We start from the raw sequence: 25,606 nt of genomic DNA, 5'->3' as shown, positions 1-25,606 counted from the left end.
CACTACACTCATGCCAGTCAATTTTCCCATGTAGGCACATCCTTAGTACTGTACAAAAATGATTAAAAATTAGCTCTATTGAATATCAATAAAACCCATGGTAAATGGAGTAAGAACTGGCTAATAAAAATTAAAAAACCCTCAATAATGGGGGATTTCAATTGTCCCCATATTGAGTAGGTACATGTCACCTCAGGACAGGATGCAGAGATAAAGTTTGACACCTTAAATGATTGCTTCTTGGAGCAGCTAGCCCTGGAAGCCACAAGAGGAGAGGCAATTCTTGATTTAGTCTTAAGTGGAAAACAGGATCTGGTCCAAGAGGTGACTAAAGCTGGACTGCTTGGTAACAGTGACCATAATATAATTAAATTTAATATCCCTGTGGTGGGGAAAACACCACAGCAGCCCAACACAGTAGAATTTAATTTCAGAAAGGGGGACTACACAAAAATGAGGAAGTTAGTTAAACAGAAATTAAAAGGTACAGTGCTAAAAGTGAAATCCCCGCAAGCTGCATGGAAACTTTTTAAAGACACCATAATAGAAGCTCAACTTAAATGTATACCCCAAATTAAAAAACATAGTAAGAGGACCAAAGAAGAGCCACCGTGGCTAAACAAAAGTTAAAGAAGCAGTCAGAGGAAAAAAAGGCATCCTTTAAAAAGTGGAAGTTAAAGTCTAGTGAGGAAAATAGAAAGGAGCATAAACTCTGGCAAATGCAGTGTAAAAATATAATTAGGAAGGCCAAAAAAGAATTTGAAGAACAGCTAACGAAAGACTAAAAAAAAAAATTGCTATTACTTTTTGAAGTACCTCAGAAGCAGGAAGCCTGCTAAACAAACAGTGGGGCTACTGGACGATCGAGATGCTAAAGGAGCACTCAAGGACAATAAGGCCATTGTGGAGAAATGAAATGAATTATCTGCATCGGTCTTCCCAGCTGAGGATGTGAGGGAGATTCCCAAAACTGAGCCATTCTTTTTAGGTGACAAATCTGAGGAACTGTCCCAGATTGAGGTGTCATTAGAGGGGGGTTTGGAATAAATTGATAAACTAAACAGTAATAAGTCACCAGGACCAGCTGGTATTCACCCCAGAGTTCTGAAGGAACTCAAATGTGAAATTGCAAACTAATTGTAGTTTGTAACCTACCATTTAAATCAGCTTCTGTACCAAATGACTGGAGGATAGCTAATGTGACGCCAATTTTTAAAAAGGGCTCCAGAGTCGATCCCAGCAATTACAGGACAGTAAGCCTGACTTCAGTATCGGGCAAACTGGTTGAAACTATAGTGATCAAAATTGTCAGACACAGATGAAGGAAGAGTCAACATGGTTTTTGTAAAGGGAAATCATGCCTCGGCAATCTACTAGAATTCTTTGAGGGGGTCAACAAGCATGTGGACAAGGGTGATCCAGTGGATATAGTGTACTTAGATTTTCAGAAAGCCTTTGACAAGGTCTCTCAGCAAAGGCTCTTAAGCAAAGAAAGTGGTCATGGGATAAGAGGGAAGGTCCTCTCGTGGATTGTTTCCTATCTTTTAACTAGTTAACAAAGGGTAGGAATAAATGGCCAGTTTTCAGAATGGAAAGGGGTAAATAGTGGTGTCCCCCACGGGTCTGTACTGGGACCAGTCCTATTCAACATATTCATAAATGAATTGGAAAAGGGGGTAAACCATGAGGTGGCAAAATTTGCAGATGATACAAAACTACTCAAGATAGTTACATCCCAGGCAGACTGCGAAGAGCTACAAAAGGATCTCAAAACTGGGGGATTGGGCAACAAAATGGCAGATGAAATTCAATGTTGATAAAAGCAAAGTAATGCACATTGGAAAACAATCTCAACTATACCTGTAAAATGATGGAGTCTAAATTGGCTGCTACTACGCAAGACAGAGCTTGGAGTCATTGTGGATAGTTCTCCGAAAACATCCACTCAATGTGCAGCGGCAGTCAAAAAAGCAAACCGAATGTTGGGAATCATTAAAAAAGGGATAGATAAGACAGAAAATACCATACTGCCTCTATATAAATCCATGGTACACCCACATCTTGAATACTCTGTGCAGATGTGGTCGCCCCATCTCAAAAAAGTTATTGGAATTGGAAAAGCTTTAGACAAGGACAACAAAAATGATTAGGGGTATGGAATGGCTGCCATATGAGGAGCGATTAATAAGACTGAGACTTTTCATCTTGAAAAAGATGACTAATGGGGGATATGATACAGGTCTATAAAACCATGACTGGTGTGGAGAAAGTAAATAAGGAAGTGTTATTTACTCCTTCTCATAACACAAGGAGAGGTCACCAAATGAAACAGGCAGCAGGTTTCAAACAAAAGAACTATTCTTCACACAATGCACAGTCAACCTGTGGAACTCCTTGCCAGGGGATATTGTGAAAGCCAAGACTATAACAGGGTTCGAAAAAGAACTAGATAAGTTCATGAAGGATAGGTCCATCAATGGCTATTAGCCAGGACAGGCAGGGATGGTGTTGCTCACCTCGGTTTGCCAGAAGCTGGGAATGGGCAACAGGGGATGGATCACTTGATTACCTGTTCTGTTCATTCCCTCTCGGGCACCTCGCATTGCCTCTGTCAGAAGACAGGATACTGGGCTAGAGGGACCTTTGGTCTGACCCAGTATGGCCGTTCTTATGTTCTAATAGATCTCAACAAGTAGTTGTCAATAGGAAATCGTTGACTGGTGGAGTTTCTATTGGGGTTCCACAGGGATTGGTGCTAAGTCTGATGCTATTCAACATTTCATCAGTGATCTGGAAGCAAATATAAAAATCACAATTTTATAGATGACACAAAGATTGGCAGAGCAGTAAACAATGATGACAGGGTAGTGAAACAGACCCATCCAGATACCTCAGTAAGCTGGACCTATTCAAAGAAAATGCATTTTAATACAGTCAAGTACAAGGTCATACATCTGTGAACAAAGAATACAGGCCATACCTATAAAACGGGGGACCATGCTGGAGGGTAGTCACTCTGCAAAGGACTCAGTCATAGTATCAAGCAACTAAACATGAGCTTCCACTGCACTGCTGTGGCAAGAAGGGCTAATGTGATACCTGATGTATCAACAGGGGAGTAGTAGTTGTGAGATCTTGCCTCCACGTATGGCTTTGGTACCCATACTGGAATACTGTGCCAATTCTGGTGCCAATCTCTGCAAAAAGGATGTTGAAAAAAATGTAGAGGATGCACAAGAGAGCTACGAACATTATTTCAGGGCTGGAAAAATGCCTGAGCTCTTTGCCTCTCACTGTAAGTTTGTTTAGTTTACCAAAAAGATTGAGAGGTGACAATTCTAGTCTAAAAAGTACCTTCGAAGGGAGAAAATACATGATTCTAAAAGACTCTCTAATTTGACAGAGATGGACATAAAAAGGACCAGTAGCTGGAAACTGCAGCCAAATTCAGATTAGACAAATTTTAACAGTGAGGTTGATTAACGATTAGAACTACCAACAGTTGTAGATTTGTCCTCTCTTCAGGTCTTCAAATTAAGATTGGATGCCTTTCTGGAAGTTATACTTTAGTGAAACAAATTATTTGATTCAATATAGGGGTAACCAGTGAAATATAGGTGGCCAGACTAGATGATCTAGTGGTGTCTTCTGGCTTTAAATTCTTGACTCTCGGGCGGGGAGGGGTGGTGGTGGTGGTGAAGGGAGGAATTGATCTATGTACGTCGACTTCAGCTACTTACCACAGTGTCTTCACTGAGATGTGTTGATGGGAGACGCTCTCCTGTCAAGTCCCCTTGCGCTTCTCGTTGAGGTGGAGTACTGGAGTTGATGCTAGAACGATTGGCGGTTGATTTATCGTGTTTGTACTAGACATGATAAATCGACCCCCACTGGATCGATCGCTGCCCATCGATCCAGCTGGTAGTGTAGACAGGCCCTCTGGCTCCTGCATCCCTGGGTGAGAGGACTAAATACAGTGCAAGGTACAGGGTGGGTAAGTACGTAAGGCAGCCCATTCCCCTGCCTACTGCAAACTCAGGAAGCAGCAAATACAGTCCAAAACAAAACCTGCAGAATTTATGGCCTATGGGATCACATGAGGAATGTACATTTACAGTGCGTAAGTCTCAAATTAGACTTTAAATGCTGAGGTTCTGACACTTCTTGCAGATTAAAGAGCCTCTGGTCCTCTTCATAAGAGCAAGGTCATATCCTGATGCACTTGTCCGAATTCCCTCTCCTTCCTACCCCACTATGGTGCAACATTCTGGGCATTAGATGCTCTTCTCCAATCCAGAGGTGGCCACATTTCAGCCGCTGGTGGTATATGCAAACAACTGGAAAGTACTTCAGGATCCATGAATATAAGAAGTGCTATGTACATGATTCTAAATCAGTTTAATTTCCTTCAACAGAGGTCAGTGATGCACACAGACATGAGTCAATACAAACACATTATACACACACACAAACCCTGGATTCTCACCCATACTTTATTATACACATTTACACTTCACTAATAAAAATCTGTACACTTCACATTACAGTATGTCCTAGCCACCAGCTAGCTAGCTAACATTGGGACACAGACGTGGCCTGAGACTGCTGCCCTAGAACAGGCAGTGGGGGCTGCTCTTCCTTTCCAGAGAAGTTTCTTCAGCTTACACTTATCAGAGAGGACACTGTTTTCCATGTAGATGAGCCAGGACAGTGGAACAGGCCTCAGCAAGAATCCTGCCTGCATTCAGCTCTTCCCCTATTCTGTGAGATGGGCAGGCATGGTGCTCACACCTTGGCTCAAGATGCCAAGTAGTGCCTTGCCTCCTGCCTACAGCCTTATTTCTTCATCTTCATGTCAGCCTCAATGGCACAGCGACGCCCTCGGGTTCCCCCATCCTAATCAAGATGCAAACAAAAGGAAAAAGGTCTAGTATTAGCAAGGATGGAAAAAGCTTCCTTCCCTACTCAAGGAACTGGGAAACTGCACAGATGGAAGACAAAGCTCTCTGCTTACTGGAAGCTAGGGGAGGGAAGTACACTGCAGTCTGCTGTAAGATAGGCAGGGGAGACTTCCTTGACTCTTGTAGGAAGGTCTTCAATGTGGGTCTAAATATATGAAGTCCCACTGGGGACTCAGAATCCCAATGCCTCTATGGTCTACTGAAAGCAGGAAGAGACAAAAGTTCAGCTGCTTCTCACCTGGAGAGACAGGCTTTTTGGGGCTAATACAGTGCTGCTTTTTATTATGTGAAACATTCCAGATGAGCTGTTCAAATGGGAAGAGGGGACTGCGGGCTAACATACCTGACCAGCTGCTCATCCCTATAGGAAGTGTTCCTCCAGCTTGGTGACCCTGGCTCTAGCTCCCTAGCTTCTCCGCACAGCTACTCTCCATGAGTGCAGGGCAACTGGAGGGCTTCTTCTCATCGGATCCCTCTCCCTCTGGCTGACAAGCATTTCAGCAGAGGCAGCATCTCTATCTAACAGATGTGTGAGAAAACAAACCCTCAAAACTTCTGTTCCCAGCTCAAGGGCCTGAGCTCCCAGGAAAGGAAGTGCTTTTCCAGGCTCTCCCAAATGAGCCGAGAGGCACAGCAGAGGTGCCTAAAGAGGCCTGTGGTTGCTTCTGGATCCATGAAACAAAGATCAGAGCAGATCCCCCCAGTCCTGTAGCCTGCTCTCAGTGCACACTGTCCTGGATGGGAGGAGGAGGGCTCCTATATATGCATGAACAGGTGTGAAGTGTATAAGAATCTGCAGTGCTGCATTTGACCCATTGTAATAATTTGGGGTCTAGCAGGCCAATCCCAATGGGGAGCTCAACTGGGGAAGAGTGTATAAAGTTTATTAAATGTTCCAGTCTCCCATAAAAAAAAAGAGTATAGGAAAAGGTATGAAACTGAGACAAAGACTGAATTAGTCTAAACAAAAAGGCCTACTGTATTATCATGTTTGGTAAACAAGAGTTTGGGAGTGGAAATCAATAGATTAAAATCGATGTGTGGGAAATTAGGCCTAAGTGGTGTACAAGACCACCAGGGTACCAGCTGTTCTGCCCATCACTCCCTCTTGGGTCCTTCAAAAAGGACAGACAATGGGGAGAATCAAGCTGGCTGAAGTACCAGTGGACTGGTTGGCGCTTCACCATCATGGCTGCTGCCACCACCACCGTTTCCTAGAACCCACTTTTACGCCTGTGTCATCTTGATCCTGAGGGGTGTCCTGATCAGACCTGGCTAGAGAGAGGGATCCAGATTACACAGACCTCCACTGGCTCCAGCTAAATCCTAAATCCCACCTGCTACGGGAGGTCTTGGTTCCTTTTGTCACTCTTCTCCTCAGGTATCCTTATCCTTCCCCACCTCATTTCTTCTCTTTCCTACCCATCTCCTTTTGTTTAACAGACTGGCTTCACCAGCGAAGACTGCGTGTTTTGTAACACTGCAATCAAAGGGAGCCAAGAGCAATGCCCTAAACAGTCCAACAGAGGTACAAGTTTGCCAGGTTTTGGAATGGGTGATAAGGCCACGTGCAGGGCCTGTGTTTCTCTAGCAGAGAAGCAGCAAGTCAGAGTCAGCACCAGAAGCCGCATTTCCAGAGAGGCTGGTTCACATAATGATCGCAGAGCTATTCTAACCAGTGTCTCCATGCACCCCAGCATCTGAGTATTTGACCCTCTTTTGACTTTGCTGTTCTTTTCTCTCTCTCCCCGCATGTGTCTTGTTCCAAAGCAAACAGGATCGGACTTTAAAAGACAATTACCACCATTCTTTAATACCATATAAAAGACTGGCAGTTTTCCTTAAACGCTCTAGTGCTAAAGGGAAAGGGAATAGGGGATACTGTTAAACTGACAGCCCTACCTAATACTTCACATGTTTTTCCTTCTTTATTGCATCTTTAGTAAAATGTTAAAAAGATTTTTAATGAACTAAGGTGGCCAAGGTCTCTGTTACACCCCAAGCCTTGTGTAACTGTTTAATGTTGTACTATGACAGGGTCCCTTTAATACAGGGGTAGGCAACCTGCGGCACGCAAGCTGATTGTCAGTGGCACTCACACTACCTGAGTCCTGGCCACCGATCCAGGGGGCTCTGCATTTTAAATTTAATTTTAAATGAAGCTTCTTAAATATTTTAAAAACCTTATTTACTTTACATACAATAGTTTAGTTATATATTATAGACTTATAGAAAGAGACCTTCTAAAAATGTTAAAATGTATTACTGGCACACAAAACCTTAAATTAGAGTGAATAAGTGAAGACTTGGCACACCACCTCTGAAAGGTTGCTGATCCCTGCTTTAACACCTTTGACTCTCTGGGCCCACATATTCCACAAAAAACAGCACAACAGATCTGTCTTCCCATTTACGTGGGGAGAAACTAAGACAAAAATCACGGGAGAAAAGGGAAGTAGATGACTGTGCCGCAACCCCGCAAACCAGAAGGAAAGGCAAAAGCCGTTCCCTACCCTGAGGGCAATGGGATTGAGAAGTTTCTTATTTGATGACCCTAGATGTACATCCACTAGTTTAATGCATCGCTACAACGCCACAGATTCTGTGAGTGTGCCACAATCCCCCAGACAAGGAGCCAGCAGTACCTTCCAGCTCACAGTTACCTGCCGCAGTCACTCAATACTTACAAAGAGAGAGAGAAGGAAGGCAGGAGAGCCCATGGGGACGCTGTCCTGTCAAAAGGCCAAAGAGATTTACTGATCAGATTGCACAGATATGAACATGCAAACACCCTACAGAAGCCACACAACCTGCATGCTCATAAAGGCAGAGAAGCAGGCACCCGAAAGTTTCCCTCCCGCAAGATATCACATAGAAACAAATAAATAATTAGGGGAAAAGGAAGGACCACCAAGTGAGGATTCTGTGACAGCAAGAACACTAGGACAGGAATTTCCCTTCACTCCACCACGTTGTTTCCAATCAAGGTCTGCTGTGTCCCAACGCCACTTTGGAGCTCTGTGCACTCAGCCTCTATTTCCCACAGCAGCTATGTAGCTCCCAGATGACAGGATACATCAGTTGCTACCATATGAAATGATTTAATCAAGACTGGATGCCTAGCTAAGATACACATTACTTCAGCAACAAGTTAAGCTTGATGCAAGAATTATTGGGTGAGGTTCTCTGGCCTGCGTTACACATGAGATCAGACTAGATGATCACAACAGTCTCTTCTGGATCTAAAAATCGGCAAACCAGACCATCCAAGGGAGGGACACTGGAGCATTTCTCCAGTTCTTGATTCTCCACCCCAATCTCCCTGCCAGGCAGGGACTCCTCCAAACCACCCCCTGCTTCTTTAAGGTTCCGATTACTACTTTAATACAAACAAAAGGACAGAACTATCACAATTGCTGGGGTGATTCACAAAAGTTGTCTATGTGGTAACCTACAGCTGCCACCTCTAAACTCTAACTGAGGGTCACATTTCCAGAGAGGTTTGTTCACATAAGGATCTCTGAGCTAGTCTAACCCCAACTGCATTTATGCACCCCAGGGTCTGATTAGGTGACCCTCTTCTGCAGCTCAGTAGGATCCTCCTGAAGGAATCCCTCTCTCACACAAAAGCATAAATCACCAGCCTCCTTTTCCCCTCACCTTCTCTGAAGCATCTTGTTTCCGAGTGGAATCTCGCCCACGCAGGCTCTTTGCACTGATCCCGGACTCTGATGTCTGCATGATCAGCTGCGTGGCCAGAAATTGCTGCATGAAACCACATATTCAGTTATGGTATCAAGTGAAACAAGCTCAGTTAGTGGCATTACTCCCACAAACCATAAGGTCGAGCATGACCACTTTGGAGGGGACTTCAATTTCTAGTTTGCTTCTCATCGTAAGCTCCCCCCAGCCCTAAAGAGCTACAAGTCATTCTGAGGGAAGAGTAAAAAAGCCACACAAACTCATCAAGTTAACTTTAACTATCAGCTGGGACTTGCCAACCCAGTGGGAAATTCTAGAGGGCACAAAAAAGCAGCAGGCACTCAGAGCCGAGTAGCCTCTTCCTACAGACCTGCTCAGTACCTCCCATATCAACCAGTGCATAAGTTCTGTCCAACACTGCCCTCAGCTCAAGCCTTTACCTGGATCTGCTCCAAGACATCTCGCTGCATCTCCACAGCCATGTGGTATACATCATGGTCAGAGCTGTTGTACATGACTGCATTCTGGAACATCAGCATAATGTCACGCTGGAACTCAGCTGTGGTTCGGATCAGCCCATTCTCAATATTTTTCTTAATGGTAGATAAATCCATTGGCCTGTGAATGAAATGCAGTTAGAAGCAGCAGTAAGAAAAACTAACATGGTCTATCCTCCACAACTCTTCTCTTCCCAAAAAGCTTGGTCTAGATAATTAGTCCTGCCACAAGTGCAGGGGACTGGACTCTGTGACCTCTTGAGCTTACTCCCGGTTCTATGATTCTATGTCAGGAGTCCAATAACTCCAGCTAGTCTGTCTAGCACCATCATGGTCAAACAGGCCTTCCCTGACATCAATGGTTCTAGACTCAGGACAGGAAGTGAGATGAGATGCCATCTTCTGAATGGGTTCAAAGAGAGCGTTAATCCTTAGCAACTCTGGGGCTGTACTGTGGGGTGCCCAACAGAGGTGTTTGCTCCTGGCATTAATGGGAAGGGAGCTAGTGCAGAGCCCACAGATGGTGCATGAGGCACTGCTTGAGCTGGCAGGTGGTTCTAGTAATATATTTGAAGAGAGTTGCCTGGCAGGATGTAGATGACAGTAGATCAGCTCTTTAAAGGAGCTGAGGGGTGCGTGGGGGTGGGGTGGGGTGGGGGGGAGTGTCGCTAACCCATCATGGGGATGGTATGAGGAGGCTGCCTATAATGGCATATGGCTCATCCGCAATTGCTAACTGCAAGTATCTCCAGTGGCTGGAGACAGCATACTGGCGGGGGGGGAGGAAGGGCTCTGAATTACTACAAAGCATTCTTTAACAGATGTCTGGCTGGTAGGTCTTGCCACATGCTCAGGGTCTAAGTGATTGCCCTATTTGGGGTAGGAAGGAATTTTTTCCCCAGATTGGTAGAGACCCTGAGCAGTTTCACCCCCCTCTGCAGGGTGAGGCATGGGTCACTTGCAGGTTTGAATTAGAGTAAATGGTGAATTCTCTGTAACTTGGAGTCTAAGTCAAGACTTGAGGACTCAAATAGCTTAGCCAGAATTTATGGGCCCATTACAGAAGTGGGTAAATGAGGTTCTGTGACCTCCGATGTGCAGGCGAGACTAGACGATGAAAATAAACGTACAGACTAAGGCCAGCAGGGACTAAGTTGGGACAGGAGGGCAACAGCCATTTATTGTACCACCGACACACTGTTCTGAACACAACTTCTGTGCACCCCATCCAATCGGAGAACACAGACTCTTCTGTAAATGAACATGTACCTGTCCTGGGGAAGCCTTTTTTCCACTGACTGACAATGGTAATGAGCTTCTTTTCCCACCTTGCAATCTGACTGTGTGCTGAGGCTTAGTAATCCCCTGCCAGAGACTCCAATACAGACATGTCAGACAGAATCTGACGGCAACGACAGCTGGGCCACTTACCTCTGCACAATACTGTGGTAGCCTGGTGCTATATCATCGGTCACAGGCTGTAGGAAGACATTGGCATATCTGCAGGGAGAAGAAGGCAACTGTGAGCAGTCAGTCCCCTCGCTGGTAACAGAGTGAACGCCTGGTCTGAGGGTGGAGCATGCTCTGCCAGACAGAACCACTAAGCACTTGTTTCATACACGGATGCCCTTCTGGTCAACCACCACCAGACAGATGTGGGGAGTGCCCAAGCACTAGTGGAGACCAACCTGGGGAACAGGAGAGCAAATAATTCCCCTCTTCAGCTTGCTGGGCACAGGTCCCGACTTCCTACCAGTCCAGATAGGATCAAGTCCACTTACCTGTGATTGGCTGCTGCTCTCCAAACTAGCATAATAGCTTTTTTCCAGATCTTCTGGGCTTGAATCGCTTCCTGGTCCTCACTGCAAACAGAGCTAAGGAGAAAAGGGAGGACTGTCAGAGCGGGATGCACTGGAGCCCCTAGCCAAATGCACAGGGTCATTGCCAGGTGCAAGACTTCCTTCAACAAGCTCCAATGTTGCACTGCGGCAGCAGCCTAATTTCAGTCAGCCCTGGATCTACCCACATTGCTCCGTGCAAGCCAAAGGAAAGGAAGCCACACCTGTCTCCTGTGAGCTGGCTCGATGGAGTTGTCTGCACAATGCTCCTGGGAGTAAGGAGACCACAGGAGCCAGACAGATCAGCAGCCAATCTCCACCACAGGCCCAATCAGCCAGCAACACACAGAAATGAGATAATCCCATACTCTTTCCCCAGCATGGACTGAGATTTGCATTGTGGGTGGCTGAAGGTTTCACTGATACTCACAACTGCGAGGAGGCAGGGCTGCTGGGGATGGAATCAGCTAGCGTGTGTGACTGCAAAGGTGCATTATGGATACTGAAGCCATCATCACTCTCACTCACAGGGGGCTCATTATCCATTTCCGATAGGTACCCCTCACCCTGGTCTTCCTCCTTGGGTTCCTCCAGACTGGCAGCCTCACTGGCACCATCCTCATCCTCATCTTCACCCTGAGCATCCTGAGATATAAGATCAAATTCCATCAATTTAACCTAATCAAAATGCAGCTATCAGTAACAATGCCTGGGTCACCGCCTCCAAAAGATGACTGTTTCAGTAAGCAGAGTGGAGCCCTGTATCACAGCTGCTAGCCAGTTCTAGGGGCATTTGCACAAACACTGAAATCCTTGCCACAAAGTATTACAAGGGCCTGGAGTGAGTCCCTTTAAGCTACAGATATCAGATGCAGATACATACTGGCGCCCTCTCCTACTCGGTGGGGGCACGTGCGCAGGCGGAGAACGCGGCACCCACTGGTTTTCCTATCCACTGTGTGAGAGCTGAGAGGCAGCAGCAACATAACGGTATCAAACTCATTTTAAACCACTGGACTCAAGTAGTTCAAGGCCATTTACCTTCCCAAAAACAGCTCGGGTCTCTTCCTTCATCGATTCTGGGAGGAAAAGACAGAGCAAAATTTTCATTTCCAGGAGCAGTTTTTAGAACGTCCCCTCCTGCACCAGTACCCTCCCCTTCCAAATTAATTATTCCCTATTTCTCCATAGATTATCTTCACCCCATGCTGAACCAGACCACACTAGCTGAATGGACTTTAAAGTTGCAGGTAAAAGATATCCTAGCCCAGTTAAATTACCTGACAGCTCAAATTTGTGCTGAACATCAGCCTGTGAGGAGTCATCACTTGCATTTAGGACATGTGGAGGGGATGAATCATCATCAGGTGGTATCTGGAGGGAACAGAAATGCACAAATTTAAGTATCTCACTACCCCAAACCCAGTCCCAGACAGACAGTGGGTTTTCACAGAATGCCGGGACAACAGCAATTCTGCACATGGACTGGCAGCAGACAGCGCAAAGATATACTTATTATACATTCAGGGCTTCAAAGATCATAGAATAGAATATTAGGGTTGGAAGGGACCTCAGGAGGTCATCTAGTCCAACCCCCTGCTCAAAGCAGGACCAATCCCCAATTTTTGCCCCAGATCCCTAAACAGCCCCCTCAAGGATTGAACTCACAACCCTGGGTTTAGCTGGCCAATACTCAAACCACTGAGCTATCCCTCCCCACCAAAAAATTAGCATGTAAGGCCCTCACCAAGGGGCCCATGCCACCAAATATTAATACTTGTCCTCAGTCTCTCTCGCACAGCAATAGTCATAACCCACAAAGAAAGTCACTACTCTGCTCCAAGCGTACTCACTGAAGAGACATCTCCAGAGAAGGAATGGACCCCTATGTTTGAGCTGCTTTTCCTTGACTGCCAACGGTTACCTGCTTTCAACCACACCAGTCCAACACATCCTCCCCACCTATGTACCTCTATCTTCACCGTACTGTGTGTTGCTGCTTCTCCCTTGGCTGATTCTGTCTCCGTTTCAGAGTTCTCTCCCACAACAGCAGCTGCTTTCTGCTGCTCCTCTGTCTCTCGACTCCTGAGCTCAGGTGTTTCTGCTATTTGCATGGCTCCTGCAGAGTTCAATTCGTTCTGCTCCAGCTCTGCAGATTCCATCTTTATTTCTGACCCCAGCTCCCCAATGCTTATTAGGTCTTGGATTTCCTTTGCCTCTGGTTCGTCACAGTCTCGCCTCTCCTGCTTCACAGTCACTGCCACATGGGGGATCTGTGCCTGTTTCTCGTGGTCCTGCTGAATCGGATGCTCCCATGGGCCAGTCAAGGCCTGAGGGTCATCAGTCTCTTCACAGAAAGACAAAGCAGCTTCAACTGCTGCTACATCCAGGACTTCAGGATGGTCATCTACCTTTACCAAAACAAAGACAGCAGTACAAGCAAAGGTCAGCAAGGAGAGCAGAACCCCTGCACTGGTTCAGCCAGAGAGCCCTTCCCACCCCAAACACATCTCTATCTAACAGGCCAGGGCCACAGTGACCCAGCGCTGAGGAAGCTGCAACGGCTGCATCAGTTTAATTCCTAAACAATAAACCAGCATGCATGGGCAGCGGGTATCATAGGTAGGGGTAGACTGTGCCTCCCCAAACAGCCTAACATGGCCCCACCCACGGTCCAGGCACCTTCTTCCTGCGGTTCCCAACACTCTGCTCTGGCTGGCCTGCCTTCTGCAGGGATTCAGGGTGGCTGGGGCTGTGCCTGGCCTGGTGCTCTGGGGCCTTGCCCCTGGCTGCCCAGCGCTGGGGGCCATGTGGGAGTGCTCTGGCTCCTGAAGGGGAAGGCAGAAGGGGAGGGGCTAGCCCCCCCCAATGGCTGGGTCACCAGCAGCCCATGCTAACATGGCTTCTCAAAACCTTATGAGCTGGCTGTTAAAACAGGGGTATTAAGGAGCTGGGAAGAGCCATTACTGAGAAGACATTAACAGGTCCCGACACCCATGGACAGGCCACATATATTGTGTCTTCAGATGGGTAACTCCCACTTTGGGCCAAGTACATCACAGATTGCTAGCAATGATTTAAGGTTCCCTACTAGCCACTCAGTACCAGGTTCCTTGGTCTCGTCAAGTACTGAATGATATGGAGAAATAAGATTCAGCTGCCTGTACTTGTGGCCCAGGAGACTCCTTGGCAGAGCTTGGGGCCTTCACGCTCAGAAACATGGGGCTTCCGGGACTACATAGTGCTAGTAGCACTTATCTGTTTGTCTGTCTGGGATCTGTTCCCCATTCAATGTTGGTGCCAGCTGAAACCCAAGGGTTTCCTCTGAGTGCAACACCACACTACACAGCTGTTGCCAGCATACTAGGGGGTTGCCAGGGGACTGGAACTTAATAACTTGGACAGACAGGGAGGAAATAGGCAGGTGAAGATCGTTGAATGAGCAAGAAATACTTCCTAATCCTGCTTCTGTGTAACAACTGAGATAAATACATCCAGGCCCTGGAGAGAAATGCAGTTGGCTTCCCAGCCTGCTTTGACATTTACCTTGTCCTCAATGATGGCTATAATATCTCCAACAGTTTCAAAGTCCAGCTCTTCCCCAGTATAGGAGACTGCAATGTCCATCTTCTCAGCGAGATCCAGGTCTTCTTTCCCATCCATGCCGTGATCTTTGGAAGGCCCAGCAGCACTGCCAGCATCAGTACCCAGACACTCCTTCTTGATGGAATCAATGATCATGGAGATTTCACTGCTGTCCATAGACACCGTCACTGTGTGGGGATCAGACACTGCCTCCATGGAAACACAATTGTCTGACTGGCTCACTGGATAAGGATAAGAGAATGACAACTCAGAGACCAGTCAGGTGAAAGCCTGCCAGCATCAGTGACCATTAAGGTGGAAAAGAGCAGCAGCCTCTCTCACATAGCCCAAGCCCACCCACAGCAGTATGGCCAAAAAGGATAAAGACACACACAGGGCAATTTGCTTGCTACCCAATAATGGATGCAAATCAGGAACCTAGTTCTTGTATCATGATCCAGCACACCATGCCAGCAGCCAGCCCACCCAGCATATTCCCTTGTAAACCCCATCCAGCACCTCTCCTCAGGAACCCCAGCTCGGCCACCCATCTAGGAATCAGCTTTACATGCCCATGCTCCCTCACCAGCATCTGAGGTGAGGTAGAAGCCCCAGCTCACATCTCTATCTGTTTGAGCCTTTGGGAAGCGCTGCTTTCAAGTACTAAGCCACCCATGAGTGCGTAGTTCAGGAACGCACCTGTCACTACGCTTTCTGGAGTTGCAGCTGGTGGCACAACGGATGGTGCTGACAGCGTGGGCATCATGGCAATGGTTGCCTGGGACACAGACTCTACAGGGGGTGGCAGGAGTTTAGCTGGAGGTTCGCTGGCAACAGCAGAGAAGGAAGCAAGAGGTGTGGTGAACTGTGCAGGACCAGCTTCTAGAAGCCGAGAAAGAGTAGGAGCACCTGACAGAGTACAACAGGGAAAAAGCACATGAGCAAGAAGCAACAGCCATTGAGCTCTCCAATGCAATCACCAGACTTCATGGACTGACTGCTCCCTCCTGAGCCCAAGGTACTGTAAATGACCTATGGGCAGAGAGCCATGCTGGTAGACTGTGTCAGAAATGCATGACTCTAAGGTATGCAGTCTGAGCCAGAACCATGCAGAGACTATGGGAACACCATGAGTTTAATGTAAAGAGACTGCAGAGGCTACACCACACATGCAAAAGATGTTAAGGGCCCTCTTTAAAAAACTTGCCGCAAATAGAGCCACATGGTGTGAACTAGGAAGAATGCAGTTCCTAGTGATCAGAGTGAGGGAAGAATAAAAGAGAGATTCTCTTTGCAAATTAGTCCTGACAGCTGCCTCCTGGTTCAAGGGCTGCTATGCATCTTAAATCCTACTTCCAGCACGAATTTACTGAACCACTTCAGCTCCGATAGCAGGATTCAAAAGATCAGACATTCAGAAAGCAGAAAGAACATTCACATTGGATAGGATAAAACATGTATAAAAGGCATAACCTCTCCTGCTTCAGAAAGCAGGAGAAAACCAGTAACTGGCCAAGGGCAGGAAGAAAGCTTCCCATGGACAGGCTGTTCTGTAACTGTTCACTGCAGATATTCTTGCACCTGTGTGTCTACCTGTTCACCTGGCCCTCAGCACCATGATATCCAAATGCCTCACAATAATTAGTGGTTTTTTTCCATCACAATACCTCGGAACTGAGGCAAAGGGCAGATTAAATGACTTGCCAAAGTTTACAAGAAATCCGTAGTTGAACCAGGTTTCCTATCTACTAGGCCATCCTCCCTATCCTGAAGCTTCTGGTGTTGGCCATTGTTAGAGACAAGAGACCAGACTATAAGACCATGATCTGATCCAGCCTGGCAATTCCTATCATCCAGTGTTTTTGCAGCTTCGTTCTCTGCCAGGATTAGAGTCATTTTAAAGAAAGCAAAGAAGTGTCAATGGATTTCTTAATGGACTGTGATGAGCAGACAGCCTGGCTGTCTTTGGACCCCATCCTGAAAAGGGTTTATTATAGAACCGTCTATGAAACTATATTTCGCAGACCAAAGCCTCAGGTGCCCCAGAAGAGAGAACTATGAAGAGAGTCTGTGTGGGTTACCTGAAGCAGCAGGGGATGCAGGGACAGCACCAGATGCCAACTGCATTTCCCCACCATGCAGCACTGGAAGGACCCCTCCTACCTCCAGGAGGACTCCTGAGCTATTCATGTGACCAGAAGTCACTGCCATCTCGTTTTCACCAACCTGCCAAAGGAGGACACAGATGAAGCTCCTGGGCTGGAGACATGTTCACATCACTGATTCTCCCCTAGATATGCACCCCGTTAATATATCCACCAATCTGTGGATCAGAGCCTCTTCTGCACATTTCAACCCAGTCCAGCCTCTGACTGAGGTGCATTTTGCTTTGACACACAAACATGGCTGGTTGAAATATTTGATTACAATCATTTGAAACAGATGCCATGTGGCTGTTGCCTTGCAAGTCAGAGTGAGTGCATTATTTGCTGTGCTCTAGACCCTCTACCCAAGGATCCCAAACTGCTTTACAAATATCAGTATTTAAATCTCACAACCCCTTAAGTGGCAGGGAAACAGCCTCACTTTGCAGATGGGAAAACTGAGGAAGTGAGAGGGGCAGTAACTGGCTCACTGTGTAACCTCGAGCAAATGACAGAGTTGAAAATGGATGCCAAATGGCATTGTTAATGCAAGAAACCCCCTGTAATACTTAAACTGCCAAACGCCTTACCCGGTTTTCCCCATACCTTAAGTTGGCGTACTGCTGGATGAGAACTCCAGAGAACAGTACGGAAGAGTTACCCCAGCCAACTGCATTTCTGCAAGTGGAGGGGACTGGAAGTGAGGCAGCAGCAACACCTGCCTCTCTGATTGAGGTGGTCCTATCCCTTTCTCTAAGTCTCTCACTTCTTTGTGAGCCAAACTTCTCCGCACCTGTGAGAAGTCCTCAGCCTCACTAGCCACCCATCTACATGAGGGACAGTTTTTTAGAAGTTTCCCATATTAACACCTATTTAGCTCCACCAAGGTTAACATTAGGAACCAAAGCGGAGACAGGCTGATGGCTGCTGACTCCATTTTCAGAACAGATCTAAGAAACAAGTTACTGAAGAGTGTCAGCAACTGGTTGCCCCTCTAATACTAGGGATCCCAACATCATTAACACCAGTAGGGTTGAACTGGTGTTAGCAACAGTGGTTATTTTAACAACTGTCTAGGCTATGGACATGAGCCATTGAGGGACTAGTCCAGGACAGGACAAACCTGTCAATCCTGGTCTCAGTTTTTATTTGCATAAAGGGCATTTGTTTGACCTCCCTACTTATAAGTAAAGCTGATTTTTGTTGAAAATTAAAATTCAACTTTGGGCTGAGATGCGGACAAGCAGATACAGATACAAGGCCTCCAAGTAGACTAACTAGGGGTTCTGCTCTGATCTCCCTTCTGAGTGCAGTGTCACTCAATGGCAGTCTGCTACTCCAACTCTTCAGGTCCCAAAGGGGACAGTTTGCTTTCAGAGGGCTTGTCTTCACTACCAGGGTAAGTTGGCCTAAGTTACGCTACTCCAGCTATGTGAATAATGTAGCTGAAGTTGACGTAGCTTAGGTCGACTTATTGCGGTGTCCACACTACGCTGCATCAACAGGAGAAGCTCTCCAGTCGGCTTACCAAGAGGTGGAATATCAGGGTTGACCAGAGAGCGCTCTGCCATCGATTTAGTGGGTCTTCACTAGACCTGCTAAATCGACAACCGTTGCATCGATTCCAGCAGCTGATAGCAAAGACTAGCCCTGAGTTACCCAACCTCTTCAGTCCTGAATTCACAAGGAAAAAGTTCCACCTTTGTGGCTCACAGGGTTTAATGACAGCTTTAGGATTTTCCCTGTGCTGGAATCTTCAACAACTATCCAGATCTTGCAAGCCCTTTACAGCTCTCCTATTCAGTGCAAGAGTCTGAAGCATAAATTCATCAGTATGTTTGTATATGTGAGCAGAGTGCTCCATACCAGCCTGGGGCTTGTGGGGAGGAGGCTGCCCTTCTTCAGTAGCTCCGAGAGCAGAGGGGAAGGAGGCGGAGTTGCTTTCTGTCCTAGTATCTTTTTCTGGGGTGAATCATCAGTGACTGGGGTTATGGGGGCATCCAGGGGAGCTGAGCCTGGAGGGGTGTCAGGGATCCCAATGAAGGAGGCAACTGGGGTGCTGGGCAATGTCCCTGGAGTTACCTGAGAAAGAGAAAAACCACACTGTTCAAAGCCACACCTTCACCATACTGACTAGACCCACTTATCCCTTCCCCCAAGGCCACTGACCCAGCACACCCCAGGGGCCTGCTCCATTCATTCACTGCACCGCTCCAGGCATGTGCCTTCACCTTTTCACTCCCTGCCTTTGCCCCAGATACCTGCTCCATTACCTCATCACAGACACTGAAGGGAATTTGTATCCTGGATGATACTGCACACTGGCCATACTACAGCACTAAGATAGGGCAAGGCAAGGGGCACTCCTAAGCTGCACAGAGCTCCCCAGTCCCTGCTGCTTTCTCTCTTACCAGGGGAAGCATCCTTACCCCTGGGCTGGTCTCCTCCACAGCTTGCTGAGACAAGTCCCCCAGAGCATAGTCTCTTCCAGGGGAGGATGAACCTGCAGGAGAGCGGACCATCACACCGGTCAACCTTCGTGGGGGGTTCTTAACTGCCTGACGAGCTGGAAGAGAATGGAAAGAAAGTGAGACCCCAAGGCTCCAGCTGGGAAACTTCCTTGGAATCAGTTCTGCTTCTGGCCTAGCAGACACCACCAAATCAACCACTTCAGTTACAGTGATTGCCACAAAGTCACCTAATTCAACTCCTGTACCACAGCAAGGCTGACCATCATATGCCATCCCTAATGAATGGCTGATGGATCCCTGCTTTGAACCTGCCCAGTGGCAGGGTCTGCACAAGCTCCCCTACCACTGGTTCCATGGCTGAACTGTCCCGAAAGCTACTAAGTTGTTCTGAATATTTAACCCATCTTTCTGCTGCTGCACCTTCAGGCATGAATGTAAGTTTTATCTTCCATGACTAGTGAGAGTCTTACTCCCGGTCCATTTCTAATATTCCTTATCAGGCCATTCTCCTGCTTCCCTTCAGGTGCCTTTTCTGCAAAGGACTGCATCCAGCTCTCCCCCTTGCCTAATGGGGCATTTTTACTTTATGGGTTCCTCTTTCAACTCTCCTCATTTTGCACTTTTACAATATGGTGTTGAAAATTGCGTGCATCCCTCTTCCTCCTAACCCTGAGCCAAGGAGAGCAGAGTATCCAGGTTCTTCTTACCTGGGCCTCTGCAGGTTCCTCCCTTTCTCAGGGCTGGATCCTAACCAGCCTTAAATTCACCCCAAATTTTTTTTTTTTTTAAATAAACAAGCGCTCCTGTGTGTTAGTCCCATCTCACCCTGATAAGCAGCATCTGTAGCCTTCCTTTTCACCTCTGCCTCCTCTTCTTCCATTTTTTTCTTCCTGAACAAAGCAAACAAAGTACTTGGTGGCACAATGCCCCCGGGACCCAAAAGCCACCTGGTGCCTCCCCCAGGGCCAGCAGGTCAGACATCTGTTCCATAGTCTTCATATGTCAATGAGACGTCCCTCCTAGCTAAGGGCCGATTGCCCTGAGCAAAGGAGTAGTCAGGCTTCAGTCAGGGAATGAGAGACATTCCAGGGAGTCTCACTCAGCTCTACACCCAAGATGATGCCAACAGGACACTGCAAGCCTGCACCAGGCTCCTTATGCCAGTGCTGGAGAGCTCCAAGAGTCACTCCATATTGGCTTGCGCTCCCATTCCAAATATAACCCTTAAAAGCCAGAGCATCTGTCCAGCTTAGCTATTCCTCCCAAGCCTGGGAGTGCAATGACTGAAAGAGAGACAGAGAGAAGGGGGAATATCCCCAAGCCCAAGGGCTCTGAGAAGTACAATCTCAGGGGGAATTGGAACAGGGAAATAATAAGATAACCCACACCACAATGTCATTGCACAGCTCCTCCAGTCTGCTATCCATGTGTCCAGCCTGGATCAGCTCTGCATCCTTCTTCAGCTGCCTGCAAACAGACACAGCGTCACCTCAGCTCCACACCAAGCCTGCAATGTACACTCTTCAGTTCCCTCTGCTATACTCACTCCCTTCAGTCAGACCAGAGCCTGACCCCTCTAATATGTACCTATACTTCTCCTGTGTCTCCTTGATAACTTTCTTCAACTCCTCAACTCGTTCTGCTGTCAGTTTCCGCACGATGACATCTTCCACGGTTTCCACAACCTCCCCTTTCTCACCACGTTTTCTCCTACAGAACAAGGACAGGAAAATGATACAAGCACCAACCACAGGAACCCCCAGTCCTCCTATAAACACCATCTGCTGCCCACACAACCCCACCACTCCAGCCATGCCCTATCAGCTTCTTCCTTAGCAACTAACCTGGTCCCCAGTTTACCTCTTCCCCTTCTTTTCCCAGAGAAAATACTGGAACTCACACTGCTCAAACACCCTCCTGCTGACCAAGCCAGGTCGCCTGTCTGACAGTGGCCAGCACCAAATGCTTCAGAAGGTGCAGAAAACCCCATCACGGGGCTAGTTTCTTCCTATCTTCAAAGGAAAAGTGGATGATTCATACCATGAAGCAGGAGGGTTTGCCTTCCTGTCAAATTTTTACCCTAGCTAGTATAACTTCAGATAAGATTCTTACTATCCATAAATGCTCAATCCCGCTCTTGAATTCTACTCTTTGTTTCAGTAACCTGTGCAGTGAGTTCCACATGCTAATTATGTGTAGCATAAAAAAAAAGCTACTACTAGGAAATGTTTTCCCTCTAATTTCATTGGGTGTTAAGGGCCAGCATAAGCACCCTAGCTCAGAACTTGGGCCTATGCCAAGCACAGACTGAAACATTTCAGTCTAAACTGTTGTAGTGTTAGTATAGATGGAAAGAACAGGAGGTTCAGTTGCTCTTCCCTGCACAATCCCAAAATGCTATGGGTATATAAAGAGCAGCATATAGTGAGAAGTGGAAAAAGCTTGGTCTTTTATAATCCCAGATTCCTTTCTTATTCTGAACTGTAGTTTTATGCATACAGCTTTTGGTTTATATGGCAATGCATGTGATCAAGACTTTTTTGTATAAAAAAAACAAAACTATTTGGGTGCAACACCAGTGCCATATATTTTATGAAATACACTCTTGTTTAATATTACTGCCTTACTGGGATGCATTATGTTACATTATCTTTCTAACTGTGGACTGCAACTATCATAAAATGCTACTTTGGGGAGCTTTGCTGAGAATTCTGGCCAAGATAATTCAGGAGCTCCACAATGCGCTATATTATAAAAGTTGCAGGAAGTGATATATATGAATGAACAGTACCATTTCAGGAATAAATGTTACAGTAACCAGTTACAGAAACTTTTAGATCTGAAAGGGTCTAGTCCTCTGAAGTAGGAAACTGGATGAACAGAAAGAGCATTCTAGGTGAATATTTCTATGCTTCCTTCCCAGCTGTTCCTCCCTTGGCAGCAGTCACCCTCCCTGCCCAGATATCACATCTAGATTTCCCTGTCCCTGCCTGCTCTTCCTTTAACAGTTCGGGCAAATGCACTGCCAGATAAACTGTTGAGCCCTCCAAGAGCTGTTGCAGAAACCACATGCCTCATCCTTTGCACTTACTTGGGGGTCTCTGTGGTCTCCAAAAGCTCTGAATACTGAGATGCACAGTGCTAGGGAAAAAACAAAGGGAGTTAGAGCACACAGAGAACAGTCATCACAGACAATTCTATCAGCAAAGCTCATGTGGGTACTGGGCTCCCCTCTTCAAAGATCTATCACCCACTGAGTGTGTTCTCAGAGGTATGGATAGGGACACAGCTGCACACATTGGAGTCACATTTATGACTGCAAGTGGGTTCAACGTACCAGGATTTCCTCCCACTCCCAGCTCCTGTCCATACCGATCTGCCAGAGGAAAGAAAAGCAGATTCCCCAGCCTAATAATGTATGTGTCTAAGAAGGGAAATACTACAGTTATGAGGAGCAGCTGCAGGATGTTCTCAGAGTTGGTACAGGCCAAGAATATCTCAAAGACATTGGGTTGGCTAGAACTGGACCAAGACCAGTTCTTCATAGGACATAATTGGGACTAGAAAAATGACAATATTAAAAAAGTGATTCCCCATCTCCTCCAGATAAACACCTCCTTCCCTGCTATCTCAAGTTACTGACCTTCAAGCAGCCATACCCCCAGAAGCCAGTCTTGGCAAGTTGTAGCCCCTTTCCAAAATTCAAAAGCCAGCATCTTACCTTCTGAGAGAACCAGTCAGGTGGGCGGCCTGGCTCTGCAAAGGGTTTGATAGCTCTGCTGACTGATACCCTGCAAGAAAGAGCAGGTAAATGACTGGAAACTTGCCTTCCTGTCCTCACCAAACACATGGCAGAAGGGTGCTAGCCTGTCTCACTGCTCACTTAGCCATAGCATGTGTAATGTACAGAACTTTCCTAGGTACTTAAGAGTATAAGCTCTTTGGGAAAGGTACTGTCTTTGTACAAGACCTAGCACAATAGGGTGCTGGTCCCTGACTTGGGTCCTAGAGACTTTCGTAATACAAATAAGTTAGCTAGTGCATTCTTGGGAATTGTCCAGTTTTAGCCCTAGGACTGTTGAAGGGATCTGTCCATTTCCAAACAAACTAAAGCTTCCTTTGGAAGAAAGTGAGTTTCAGACTCCTGATAATACCCTAAGGACAACATTACACTCACTCTGCAAAAACATGCACAATTGAGGAAAAAACTATGGTAATAAGTAGGGCTGTCAATTAATTGCAGTTAACTCAAAAAAATTAATGATTAATCTCATTTTTAACCACACTATTAAATAATAGAATACCAATTGAAATGTGTTAAATATTTTGGATGTTTCTCTACATTTTCATATATATTGTGTTGTGTTGTAACTGAAATCAAAGTATATATTATTTTTGATTATTTCTTTTATCATTTTGAAAGTGCAAATATTCGTAGTGTTTTTCAATTCACCTCATACAAGTACTGTAGTGCAATCTCTATTCTGGAAGTTGAACTTACAAATGTAGAATTATTTATAAAAAAAGCTGCTTTTAAAAATAAAACAATGCAAAATTTTAAATCCTGCAAGTCCACTCAGTTCTACTTCTTGTTCAGCCAATCACGAACACAAACAAGTTTGTTTACATTTACAGGAGATAATGCTGTCCTCTTCTTATCTACACATGTCCCCTGGAATGGTGGTTCAAGCATGAAGGGACACATGAATATTTAGCACATTTAGCATGTAAATATCTTGCAATGCCAGTTACAACAGTGCCATGAGAACGCCTGTTCTCACTTTAAGGTGGCATTGTAAACAAGAAGCAGACGCATTATGTCTAAAAAATGTAAACAAACTTGTTTGTCTGAGCTATTGGCTGAACAAGTAGGACTGAGTGGACTTGCAGGCTTTAAAATTTTGCCTTGTTTTATTTTTGAATGCAGCTTTTTTTGTACATAATTCTACATCTGTACGTTCAACTTCCATGATAAAGAGGTTGCCCTACAGGACTTATATTAGGTGAACTGAAAAATACGATTGCTTTTGTTTTTTTACAGTGCAAATTCTTGTCATCAAAAATAAATATAAAGTGAGCACTGTACACTTCCTATTTTGTTGTAATTGAAATAAATATATTTGAAAATGAAAAAACATCCAAAAGTATTTAAATAAATGGTATTCTATTATTGCTTAACAGTGCGATTAATCATGCAATTAATTTTCTTAATCGCTGAACAGCCCTAGTTACAAGTCTTTAAAGACACAGTTAATGGATCCAGCCAATTGCCGTGACAGATAGTCGTTCGATTCTCAACCCTCTCTACTCTGCTTTCAGTCCTTCCCGGACATGGGCCCGCGGCTCAGTCACGACGGGTCCTTCTCCCTGTAGCGAAGAGCTCCAGGAGATGCTCTCCCTGCAGGCGCTGCGGCTGGAGCAGGAGGTCTGTGAACCGGGGCTCTGGTCAGTGTGAGCTCTCCCAGCCCCACCGCGGGTCGGGTTCTGGAGCGAGCGAGGCGGCGGCGCGTGGGGCCGGCGCCCGGGAGGCGGATTTTAGCCGTGGAGAGGCTCTCGCCGCTTACCAGTTCTGGTCCCCGCTCCGCATGACCGAGGAGGCGAGGCAGAGCTTCTCCCGGACGGACCATGGCTCCGTGGGGCCGGCGCCCAGCAGCTTGTGCTCTGCCAGGCAGAAGGGAAAGCTCAGGGTGCTGCGGTGGGGTGCCCCCCCCCTCCCCTCCCCTCCCCTCCCTCCCTCCCTCCCGAGCCCCCGCCCCCCGAGTCTCCCCCCCTCCCGAGCCCCAGCCCCAGCCCCATTCCCCCAGCCCCCGGCCTCGGCCCCAGTCCCGCAGGCGGCACCTCCCCGCCTCGCGCCCCTCACTCACTCCCCGTCCCGGCCGCCATTTTCCCCGACAGCCCCACCACGGGAAGGGGGTAGAGCCAAGCGCAAAGCTCGCCGGGAAACACTCACTCAGCGGCCTGCGGGCGCCCATGGGCGGCTGGGAAATAAACGCCGTCACCTTGCCCCGCCCCCAGCCTCGCTCTGACTCCCTCAGCCCCGTCCCAGCCTGTGATTGGCGGTAGGGCTGCTCGCGTTCTGATTGGTTAAGCGGGCAGACCGCGAGGTTTGAACAAGCAGCAGGACAGAGTCGCCCCCAAATCTAAAGTGAGTGGGGGGCCGTGAGCGGGTGGGGGCGGGGCCGGGGGGCCTCGAGGGGATGTGTTGGGCTGGGGCGGAGGGGGGGGAAGGAGCTGGCGGGAGCGTGGAGGGGCTGGCGGGAGCGTGGGGGGGGGGGCTGGGGCGGGGGGGGGGGCTGGGGCTGGCGGGAGCGTGGGGGGGGCAGGGGCTGGCGGGAGCGTGGGGGGGGCAGGGGCTGGGGCGGAGGGGGGGTGGGCAGGGGCTGGCGGGAGCGTGGGGGGGGCAGGGGC

The 25,606-nt window shown here is 47.2% G+C and overlaps 1 protein-coding gene across 5 annotated transcripts; it reads right to left on the bottom strand.

Moving 5' to 3' along the window:
• Positions 1-4,475: 4,475 nt before the first annotated feature.
• Positions 4,476-25,123, bottom strand: BRD8 (bromodomain containing 8). 5 transcript variants are annotated; one of them, XR_013346794.1, is made up of 23 exons: positions 25,063-25,123; positions 24,763-24,859; positions 22,920-22,989; positions 22,290-22,339; positions 20,786-20,908; positions 20,585-20,665; positions 20,024-20,088; positions 19,157-19,293; positions 18,594-18,809; positions 16,665-16,809; positions 15,283-15,492; positions 14,545-14,825; positions 12,969-13,409; positions 12,279-12,372; positions 12,040-12,077; positions 11,429-11,643; positions 10,942-11,034; positions 10,592-10,660; positions 9,104-9,281; positions 8,622-8,726; positions 7,649-7,693; positions 5,305-5,480; positions 4,476-4,896 (listed from the first exon to the last, which is right to left on the bottom strand). XR_013346794.1 is itself a non-coding variant. In XM_077823553.1 (22 exons), exons 1-22 carry the CDS (start codon positions 25,079-25,081, stop codon positions 4,837-4,839), a joined length of 2,832 nt encoding a protein of 943 aa, XP_077679679.1. In that variant the 5' UTR covers positions 25,082-25,123; the 3' UTR covers positions 4,476-4,836. The 5 variants fall into 5 exon arrangements, 4 of the variants coding, with proteins under 4 accessions (XP_077679679.1, XP_077679680.1, XP_077679681.1 ...); XM_077823553.1 differs by lacking the exon at positions 5,305-5,480; XM_077823554.1 differs by lacking the exons at positions 5,305-5,480; positions 15,283-15,492.
• Positions 25,124-25,606: the final 483 nt, after the last annotated feature.

The sequence above is a fragment of the Eretmochelys imbricata genome, chromosome 8 (genome assembly GCF_965152235.1).
Source record: "Eretmochelys imbricata isolate rEreImb1 chromosome 8, rEreImb1.hap1, whole genome shotgun sequence".
Taxonomy (NCBI): domain Eukaryota; kingdom Metazoa; phylum Chordata; order Testudines; family Cheloniidae; genus Eretmochelys; species Eretmochelys imbricata.
The sequence above is the reverse complement of the archived record's forward strand: the minus strand, read 5'-3'. Positions and strand labels throughout refer to the sequence as shown.

Bases quoted from the DNA above. Each gene is read 5' to 3' on its own strand.
- BRD8 (XM_077823553.1), bottom strand. The intron at 22,340-22,919 runs GTAAGATGCTGG...TTTTTTCCCTAG, and splicing joins CTGACTGGTTCTCTCAGAAG to CACTGTGCATCTCAGTATTC. The intron at 19,294-20,023 runs GTGAGATGGGAC...ATTCTCTTCCAG, and splicing joins TACAGATGCTGCTTATCAGG to CTCGTCAGGCAGTTAAGAAC.